General features: G+C 60.3%; 1 protein-coding gene across 4 annotated transcripts in view; it reads left to right on the top strand.

Annotated features, from left to right (window-relative positions):
• The window catches only part of FAM129B (family with sequence similarity 129 member B), a 30,664-nt gene that overhangs the window by 18,526 nt on the left and 1,941 nt on the right, over nucleotides 1-10,197 (top strand). For 2 of the 4 annotated variants that reach the window (XM_027687916.1, XM_027687914.1), the window contains exons 5-14: nucleotides 573-740; nucleotides 4,623-4,738; nucleotides 4,817-4,921; nucleotides 6,079-6,241; nucleotides 6,612-6,799; nucleotides 7,197-7,352; nucleotides 8,022-8,138; nucleotides 8,545-8,652; nucleotides 8,740-8,851; nucleotides 9,527-10,161. In XM_027687916.1, coding sequence (XP_027543717.1) covers nucleotides 573-740; nucleotides 4,623-4,738; nucleotides 4,817-4,921; nucleotides 6,079-6,241; nucleotides 6,612-6,799; nucleotides 7,197-7,352; nucleotides 8,022-8,138; nucleotides 8,545-8,652; nucleotides 8,740-8,851; nucleotides 9,527-10,161 — 1,868 coding nt within the window. Of the gene's footprint in view, nucleotides 1-572; nucleotides 741-4,622; nucleotides 4,739-4,816; nucleotides 4,922-6,078; nucleotides 6,242-6,611; nucleotides 6,800-7,196; nucleotides 7,353-8,021; nucleotides 8,139-8,544; nucleotides 8,653-8,739; nucleotides 8,852-9,526 lie in introns of all 4 variants that reach the window. The other 2 variants (XM_027687915.1, XM_027687913.1) reach the window with 2 other exon arrangements.

The following is a 10,197-nucleotide window of genomic DNA, read 5'->3' as shown; positions in this document are numbered from 1 at the left end:
TTTTAGGGTGTAGAATCCCTGAGGACCTTTTGGAAGGGGTGGTTTTGTTGTGTAGCATCCTTGAAGACCTTCAGGAAGGGGTAGCTTTTGGATGTAACATCCCTGGGAACCTTCTGGAAGGGGTCATTTTAGAGTGTAGAATCTCTGAGGGCCTTCTGGAAAAGGTGGGTTTGGGGTGTAGCATCCCTGGAGACCTTCTTTAAAGGGCGGTTTTAGGGTGGAGTGTCCTTGGGGACCTTTGGGAAGGAGTAATTTTGGGATGTGGGGCTGCAGGGAAGGAGAACAGCCCCGTTCCCCCCGGTGGGATGTGAGGACTCTGCCGCTCAGCTCCTGCCACAGCCACCAGGGAAAGAAGGAAAACACGTCCGTGGCTCCTTGAAAACCACAGAGATTTTAATGAATTTTAATTCCATTTCTCACTTTTCACTCCGAATTTGCTTTTTGGAAGACCAAGGCTCTTTTTCCACTTTTTTTTTCGACACAACTCCCAGCGAAGGCGCTGGGAAGGAGATGGACGCCTCCATCCCTATCCCGCCCTGCCTCCTCCTCAGAGCATCCTCCCCTCTCTGCAGGTGTGACACCCAAATCAGGGCACTCCCCCATCCTGAAGTGCCCCACGGATTTCCCCCTCATCCTCTGGCACCCCTATGCCAGGCACTACTATTTCTGTGTGATGACGGGCAAGGAGCAGGACAAGTGGCGCGCGGTGTTCCAGGACTGCGTCCGGCACTGCAACAACGGTGAGCGGGGCTGGGGGGGACACAGGGTGGGGACAGCATTGTCCCCCTGCTCTGGGGAGGGTGGTTGGGTGGTTGGGGTTGGGTTTTGGGGCCAAAGATGATGATTTGGAGGTCAAGAGGAGGAGCTGGGTGGGAGCTGCTGGACAGGAAAATGCTCCGGGGAGGTCTTAGAGCATCTCAAAGTGACTAAAGGGGCTCCAGGAGAGCTGGAAAGAGACTTGGGACAAGGGAATGGAGTGACAGAACAAAGGGAAATAGCTTCATACTACCAGAGGGCAGGGTTAGATGGGATATTGGGAAGGAATTCTTCCCTGTGAGGGGGGGGGAGGCCCTGGCACAGGTTGCCCAGAGAAGCTGTGGCTGCCCCATCCCTGGAAGTGTCCAAGGGCAGGTTGGACGGGGCTTGGAGCAACCTGGGCTAGTGGGAGGTGTCCCTGCCCATGGCAGGGGGGCGGAACAAGATCTTTAATGTTCCTTCCAACCCAAACCATTCCATGATTCTGTGGTTGAGCCCCTTATCTGCCCCTTGGAGTGTGGGCAGAGCAGGAACATCCAGCTGCTGGAGCATCCCTGTGCCCAGCTCCATCCCCCTGCCCAGGGCAGGATGCATTTGCAGAGCCAGCACAGAGGCTGACTCAAGAGCTGCCCTCATGCCTGTTTTCCACCCTGAGGTAGAAAATACTTGGTAATGACAGTCATCAAACCCCAAATCCCAAACCCCACCGAGGGCAGCCAGGGCTGTGGGCAGAGGGGTGGGGGCTGCGTGGCCAGGGAAGAGGCAGGACCTGCCTCCCACGTCAGCAAGACTCTGGCAGGAAAACACGATTTTCCTGCTTGGCTGTGGCCTGGGAGCTCCTGGGCTGAGCCCCAGGTCCTGGCCCTGCCTGGGATGGGGAGAAGTTTCCTGGGGAGGGCGGTGCCAGAGATGAAACCTGCTCAAAATCATGACTTTTAGTGAGCAAAGAGTAATGCTGCCTATTTTTTAAGTGCTTCTTGCACTCCTGGGAGCTCTGTATAGCCTGAATTTTGCCTTGATTTTGCCTGAGCTGCTGTTTAGGGAGCAGAGTAAAGGGGTGGGATCTGATGCCTGGGTTTCAGTGGGAGTTTCCATCCACCCAGGTTAGATTAAATCTCCTGAAATCTGCTATTTTGCTTTTTTTTTTTCTTGTGCTGGGGTTGTCCAGCCTTGTTGGTCTGACTGTGCCCCCTCTGCCCACCCAGGGCCTGACTCCTTTGGGGGGAGTGGGTGCAGTGACCCCTCATCCCTCTTGGGATTGTACCTGAGCATCATTTCTGGGTGCAACTCAGCACCCCAGGACCCACAACACCAGGGCACTGTGAGCCAAACCAGCTCTGGGTAAAAGAGGAATTAATCTCCTGCTAGCAAAACCCCAGTTAATGATCTTTAACTCCTCCCCAGCACCCCGGGTGCTGCTGTGAGAGACAGGGGAGGTGTGAGCCCCTCCACCACCCCTGCTCCCTGCCAGGGCTGTGCCAATAAATCCTCTTCTCCCTCTCCTTCTCCTCAGCATGTGATGGAAAAGCCTTCCCGGGGTGGGCAGTGGGCAGGGAGGGCTCAGTGCTGGGGAACTTCTGCATTCCTACAGCCCAGATTTCTCTGTGAGATTGTTCTTCCTGCCCCTCGCTGCTCCTGAGAGCTCTGGGATACTGTTTCATATTCCATGAAAGCTCTTTTGTTGTTGTTGTTGAGCACTTTCATTTTTTTTATCCCTAAATTAGAGGCTCTGTTTCTGCCTCTGGTTGTGAGCCTTGTGGGAATTTTCACCTCCCCTTCTCAGGCTGTATTTCTGTAACACCAGCTCTGCTGGAGGGACTGGGGATGTGCAACCCTGTTCCTCACACACACAGTGCCCAGCCTCGTGTCCCTGGAGCTCTTGGTTGCTCCAAAAGTGTCCCTTGCCCTGTTTGGTGTCACTTGGGGCTGGGGCAGTGCCTACCCTGAGAGCTCTTGCCCCTCGTTAGGATGGTTTGGATGGGAAGGGACCTTAAAGATCATCCTGTTCCACCCCCTGCCATGGGCAGGGACACCTTCCACTAGCCCAGGTTGTTCCAACCTGGCCTTGGACACTTCCAGGGATGGGGCAGCCACAGCTTCTCTGGGCAACCTGTGCCAGGGCCTCCCCACCCTCCCAGGGAACAATTTCATCCCAATATCCCACCTAACCCTGCCCTCTGGCAGTGGGAAGCATTCCCCCTTGTCCTGTCACTCCATGCCCTAAACCACGTATTAATGAAACAAACTCATTAAATTTGCCCTGTGAAGTGTCACAGGGGCTTCTCTCAGCCCTGCTTGTCCCTGGACAGGGCACAGGGCTTGGGACAGACTCAGGGACGTCCCCAGGCTTGGCCTGGGGTGAGTGACTCTGGGGGGGGCAGATCCAGGAGGCTTTTTGTGGGGTGAATCCTGCCCCACTCTCTGCAGAATTTGGAGGATGATCTGTAGCAGCTCTGGCTGGGGACTGAAGCTTGTGCCAAGCTGTCCCAGCTGGGAGGGGATGCTGAGCTACTGGGATCCATGGATGGAGGAGCACTGGCCTGTGAAAACAGCCTGGCTCTGACTCCCCCCGAGCCCTGAGAAGGGACAGATTTGACTTTCTCAGTGTTTTTCTCCCCTGTATATTAAGCTGCCCCTTAGAAAAAGCTGCTTAGGCTTGGAGTTAATTGTAATCATCTTACAAAAGTCTGTGTGCAGTGGGAAAGATCCACTCCCTGCCCCGGGCTGTCCCTCCTGGGAAGGGAAAGCACCCCTGGGTGTCCTGGGTGGTGCAGGGATGTGCTGTGACCCTCTGCTGTCATCACTGCAGGGATGCTCTCCCAGAGCCTCTGATGGGGGACAGGTCACCCTGACAGGGCTCACATCCATCCTGCTTCCCTCCTGCCAGGGGTCCAGGTGTGGGGAGGGGAGTTGGGTGCTGGGGGGTTCATCCCAGGGGAGTTTCTCTGGCTGTGAGGCACCTCCACAGCCTGGGCAGGCTGGGACAAGTCAGGGACGTGTGTGGGACATGTGGGACAGCTCTTGGGCTGTCCTGCCTGCCCACTGTCCCCATCTCCTCCTCCTCCACATGGGATGTGACCACGGGCTCCCAGCACCCTGCCCCTCCTCCTGATGGGTGCTGGTGGAGGGTGGGGGTGACGTCTGAGCCCCCTCGTGCTGGTGACCCCATGAGCTGTGCTGCAGTGACTCACCTCGGGGTCAGCCCAGCTGCCTGGGGACGGGGCCCTGACTCATTCCTGATGCCTCTTGGCCACTTTCCTCTTCCTCCTGAGCTGTTCTTCTCCCTTCAGGGCCCCCCCTTTCCTCCAGCCCCCCCAGCTGCCCTGTCCCGTGGTGCTGGGGGGCTCACTGGTCCCCAAGCAGTGTCAGGGGTCACTGAGACCCCATCCTGCTGAGCCCCTGCTCCTGCTGTGCCTTTAGAGCTCACTGAGCCTCCAGGCCCCCATGTACTGTTGGGGGTCACTGAGCCCCCCATCCTGCCAAGCCCGTGCTCCTGCTGTGCCTTCAGGGCTCACCAAGCCCTCAGGTCCTCACATCATTAGGGGTCTCTGAGCCCCCAGGTCGCTGTGCACCATTGGGAGTCACTGAGCTCCCCATCCTGCCAAGCCTCTGCTCCTGGGTGCCTCCCTGCCCTCGATCTGGCTCTGGAGGGGTTAATCTGGACTGAATAAGAGACCCCCAACCCCTGCTGCCCCTCCCCCAGCCAGAGACAGTGTCTTGGGCTGTCCTGGTGACATCCCTGAGCTCCTCGCACAGCTCCGAGGGTGTGGGGGACTGCAGGGACGCCCTGCCAAGGTGGGCTGGGGTGCTGCAAACCCCCTGGCGGTGCCAGGCTGCCCCTTCATGCCCCTCCCTGCCCTCTCCAGGGATCTCTGAGGACTCCAGGGTGGAGGCTCCAGCCTTCACGGACGCCGTGCGCATGTACCGCCAGTCCAAGGAGCAGTTCGGCACCTGGGACATGCTGTGCGGCAACGAGACCCAGGTGAGCTCCTCTGTCCCGCCCCGGGCTCCGGGGGCACGTGGGGGCCGAGCGGGGCCCCCAAAACCTCCTGCCTTGCAGGTCCTGAGCAACCTGGTGATGGAGGAGCTGCTGCCCGAGCTCAGGAGCACCATCGGCCCCCGGCTGAAGGGGAAGGCTCCGGAGCGCCAGCGGACCTGGATCCAGGTGTGGGGCTGGGATTGCTGGGGGAGGGTGTCACCACTGCTGTCCCTCCCCCTGCCTGCAGTCCCAGCTTTGGGGGCTGCAGTGCTTCCTTCCTCCCCTCCCTGTCGGGCTCGCTGCCCACCAGCTTTCCTGCCCCCTCTCCCGGCCCCCTCCAAAGAATCCGTCCTTTCTCCACAGTGGCTTTTTAAAGCTGTGCCCCTGCCCAGCCCTGCCCAGCCCTGCCTGCTCTGCTTCGTCCCCCGGGCCAGGGAAGCAAACAGGAGGAAGCCCAGCCCCGGAGCAAAGCCTGTCCTGGCTATTTTTAGTGAGCCATTTTTAGAGCAGCGCAGGCTAAATCCAGCCCAAACCCTTGCGAAACACTGAGGGCTCTTCAAAACTGCCTGGTAAAACCTTAAAACCCGGCACATAATTACCACCAGGCTGGTAATGGGCCACTGGAGCAGCCTGAAAACACACAAACACTGCTTTCTCAGTAGCTGTGGTCTTAGCTGCAAAGCTGGAAAGCCCAAGGGAGGGAGAAGGGGATGGCTCTGCTTCCTGCCAGCCCCAAAATCCCGGCATTTGGCTGCAAAGTGAGTGTGAGACTTCAGCGAGTGGCTCCATCCTGCACATGGGGTTGGCTCCTGAGAGCCCAGGCAGCATGAGCAGGCAGTGCACAGCTTTCCAGTGGGGTCAGGGGCTCTCCTGCCTGGACCACCAGTATCCCTGGACCAGCAGCATCTCCAGCCCTGCAGCAGCCCTGGACATGGAGCAGCCCTGGACCACCAGCATCCTCAGACCACCAGCATCCCCAGCCCTGCAGCTCCCCCAAGATGTGCAGCCTCCCCAGACCTTCAGCATCCCCAGCCCTGCAGCATCCCTGGACGTGCAGCCTCCCCAGACCTTCATCCTCCCCAGACCCGCCTGGGGCAGGTTTTCTGCTCGAAACTCAACTTTGTGCCCCTTCAGCACCACTTTGAAGCAGCTTCTGCACTGCAGGAGCTTCATCTCACCCAGCTTGGGGGGTCCCTGGGTGGCAACCTACTCCCAGGCTGCGAGGCAGGGTCCTGTCAGGGCAGGGGGAGAGGCTGGGCAGGTCCTGCAGGGGATGGCTGGGGGGGGAGCTGCAAGTGAGGGGAGCAGGCAGGTGACCAGCCCAACTGTCCCTGTCCCCCCAGATCTCAGATGCCGTGTACAGGATGGTGTATGAGCAGACCCAGGCCCAGTACGACGCTGCCAGGGCACGGTGCGAGCAGGAGCGGCCCCGGCTGGAGAGCACCATCCGCACCGACATGGACCAGATCATCACCTCCAAGGAGCACCTGGCCAGCAAGATCCGAGGTGCAGCCCCGTAGGGATGTGCTTGGGTGTGTCCACAGCAAGCTCCTGGGGTGGCATTCCCTCCGTTCCACCAAAGTGTGGCTGTTCCTGGGGTGCAGCTCTTGGAACCCTTGGGGAGGTGCCACCGGGTGCAGTTTTGGGGTGCATGTCCTTCACTGGCGTTGTCCCAGGATGTGGGGACAAGGTGGACATTCACCCCTTCAAGCACGGTAGGAATGGGTTCAGTACAGGGCAGGGACCCTCTCCAAGAAGGGTTGTCAGGCCAGTGGGAGCCTTCTGGGTCCTTCTCCGTGGGGTGGGTTTAGGACCTGATGTGAGGAGCTGGCAGGGCAGAGAGGAGCCTCACCATGCTTCTCCCTGCTCCCTCCAGCCTTCGTGCTGCCCAAAGCAGAGGTCTGTGTGAGAAACCACGTCCAGCCCTACATCTCCTCCATCCTGGAGGCCCTGATGACCCCCACGAGCCAGGGCTTTGCTGAGGTGAGGGAGGTGTTCTTCAAGGAGGTGACAGACATGAACATGAATGTCGTCAACGAGGGTGGCCTGGAGAAGCTGGTGGAGGTGAGACCCGGCACTGCCTCTTGCTGGCTGGTGGGCTTAGGGGTGACAGGGCCAATCCTGTGGCCTTCTCTGGCCACAGGTTGCCCAGAGAAGCTGTGGCTGCCTCATCCCTGGACACATCCAAGGCCAGGCTGGATGGGGCTTGGAGCAACCTGGGATAGTAGAGGGTGGTACAAGATAATCTTTAAGGTCCTTCCAACCCAAACCAGCCTGGGATTCTGTGATAAGGCTCATTTTGGGTTGTCACTGCCCCCAGAGCCCCCTGCCCACTCCTGTGGTTGGTCCCCCCAGTGTGGGCACTGCTGGGGGACCCCAAGCTGGGAAAATACAGGGGAATTTTTTCCCATGAGTACGTGGAGAGGCTGTCCCACCCTGCTGAGCCTGGCTTTGTCCCCAGTACATGGAGAAGCTGTCCCACCTGGCCTTCCACCCCGTGAAGATGCAGTCGTGCTATGAGAAGATGGACCAGCTGAAACTGGAGGGTCTCCAGCAGCGATTCGATGTCTCCAGCACGTCTGTCTTCAAGCAGAGGGCCCAGATCCACATGAGACAGGTGGGATGGGGACTGGGGTCCTCCTGTGCTGCCCTGGGCTGGGCACAGAGGGCTGGGGAGCCCAGGCAGGGTTTGGCTGGGATGTCTGTCCTGTCTCAGGCACACGGCTAAGGGTGGATCAATCCTGAGGGTGGGCAGCTCCCAGGCTTGGGCATCACACCACAGCTGCCCCTCTGCCACTGAGCCCACTGGCACCAACAAGGCCAGTAGCCCAATTCTGGGGTCTGGTCCAGCCAAACCTGGATGGGGTATAGGAGGATGAGCTCTGAGCACCTTCTTCCTCCAACACCCTTGGTCCTTGTGATGGAGGCTGTGGATGCCACTCTGGGATGCCAAGGACCTTGCCAGAGTGAAGGATATTTGCCTGTTGGATATTAAAAATAAATTCTTCCCTGTGAGGGTGGGGAGGCCCTGGCACAGGTTGCCCAGAGAAGCTGTGGCTGCCCTATCCCTGGAAGCATCCAAGGCCAGGTTGGACAGGGCTTGGAGCAACCTGGGATAGTAGAGGGTGGTACAAGATAATCTTTAAGGTCCTTCCAACCCAAACCAGTCTGGGATTCTGTGATAAGGCTCATTTGGGGGTGTCACTGCCCCCAGAGCCCCCTGCCCACCCCTGTGGTTGGTCCCTTTGGTTCCCTCCCCACGTTGACCCCATTCCTCTGCTCCCAGCAAATGGATGATGCCGTGTACACCTTCGAGACGCTGCTGCACCAGGAGCTGGGGAAGCTGCAGGGCAAGGACGACCTGTGCAAGTCCATCCAGCGCATCCTCGAGAGGGTGCTCAAGGTGAGGCCTTTGGTGGCCTGCAGTGGCCTTGTTCCAGGGCCAGGGAAGATGCCAGGAGTGATGGTATCTAGTGCAACAAAAGTCTTCTGGGGAAATACTTCTCTATATTGAGGTTTTCATGGAGAAGGGGAAATCCCCTGGAGGAGCCAGGTCCCTGTCACTGTAAAAGCCACCCGGGGTTCAGACTGGCCCCCAAACCGTCCTTCAGGCAGCCATGGAGGAGTTGGCTTCTCCTCAGGCTCAGGCACCCTGGGAAGCAGCTGGAAAGAGGGATGTGAGGGCAGAGGAGTCTGTTCACTCCTCTACAAATGGGGGGGGGCAAACCTTGGGGTTTTGTCCCCGAGGTCAGGGGACTACCACCCCTCAGCCCTCTGTGACCTGGGGCACCCTCTCACTGACCCTGCAGAAGTTTGACTACGACAGCAGCACGGTGAGGAAGAAGTTCTTCAGGGAGGCCCTGCTGCAGATCACCATCCCCTTCCTGCTGAAGAAGCTGGCACCCACCTGCAAGGGGGTAAGGGGACAAAGTCTGGGGTGTGGGGAGGGACCACCTCCCCCTGCAGAGGGGCTGGAGTGTCCCTCCCACCTGCTCTCCCGGCAGGAATTGGCCAAGTTTCAGGAGCTGATCTTTGAGGACTTTGCCAGCTTCATCCTGGTGGAGAACACCTACGAGGAGGTGGTGCTGCAGTCAGTCATGAAGGACATCATGCAAGGTAGGGTCCCTGGCACCTGTGTGAGGAGGGGTGACCCCGTGCTGGGGGCTGGATGAGGAGGGGGTGACCCCTCTCTGCAGGGTTCTGTACAAGAAGGGGGAGACCCCAAGCAGGGTGCTGGAGGTTGGATGAAGAGGGGGTGACCCCCGTGCAGGGTGCTGGGTTCTGTGCAAGGGGAGGTGACCTGGTGAAGGGTGCTGGGGGCTCTGTGAGGAGGGGGTGACCCTGTACAGGGTCCTGGGGGCTGCACAAGGACGGGTGACCCTGTGCAGGGTGCTGGGGGCTGCACAAGGAGGGATGTCCCCATGCAGGGTCCTGGGGGCTGCACAAGGAGGGGGTGACCCTGTACAAGGTGCTGGGGGCTGCACAAGGAGGGGTGACCCTGTACAGGGTGCTGGGGGCTTACAAGGAGGGATGTCCCCATGCAGGGTGCTGGGGGCTGCACAAAGAGGGGGTGACCCTGTTCAGGGTGCTGGGGGCTGCACAAGGAGGGGTGACCCTGTTCAAGGTGCTGGGGCAGCAGCTTTCCCACAGGTTGAGCAGTGGGTGGGACGCTGAACCCCCTTGCCCAGCTCCAGACCCCACTCCCTGTCCCCACGGGGAGGACTGGCAGAGGTGCCCCGGGCTGGCCGGTGCCCGCAGCCCCCCTGACCCCGCTCTGCTCCCCCTCCCCAGCCGTGAAGGAGGCGGCGGTGCAGCGGAAGCACAACCTGTACCGGGACAGCATGGTCCTACACAACAGCGACCCCAACCTGCACCTGCTGGGCGAGGGCATCCCCATCGACTGGGGCGAGGAGTACCCGGGGCAGCCCGAGCCCGAGCCGGCCGGGCAGGGCGACCGGCGCCGCAGGGCCAGGCAGGTGGTGTCGGTGATCCAGGACGACGAGGGGGCCCTGCCCTACGAGATGGGCACCGAGCCGCGGGAGCTGCAGGATCCCGGAGTGCCACCCGGCTCCCCGGATGGGGTGAAGGAGATCCGGGAGGCGCTGGCACAGGAGAGCCCCGGGGACGGCGCCCGGGAGGAGGAGGAGGAGGAGGAGCAGCTGACGAACGGCACCGATGCCAGGCGGGAGGGCAGCGCCAGCGAGGAGGGGGTGGCAGGGTCTGTGCCAGGGGGTGCCACCCCCCGAGGTCCTGCCAGTGAAGGGGAGGGGGTGCACTGCCCCACCCCGGCATCGCCTGGAGCCGAGGCCCCGTCTGGGGCTGGGATGAGACGTGTTGCACCAGCGCCGCCTGTGCCCGCAGCTGAGGGCCCAGCAGGGGCTGGGGGGCGACGTGCCACACCAGCATCTCCTGTCCCTGGAGCTGAGATCCCATCAGGGGCTGGGGAACAACGTCCTGCACCA

This window comes from Neopelma chrysocephalum, unplaced genomic scaffold (genome assembly GCF_003984885.1).
Source record: "Neopelma chrysocephalum unplaced genomic scaffold, ASM398488v2 Primary Assembly neopelma1_74, whole genome shotgun sequence".
Lineage (NCBI taxonomy): Eukaryota > Metazoa > Chordata > Aves > Passeriformes > Pipridae > Neopelma > Neopelma chrysocephalum.
The sequence above is the reverse complement of the archived record's forward strand: the minus strand, read 5'-3'. Positions and strand labels throughout refer to the sequence as shown.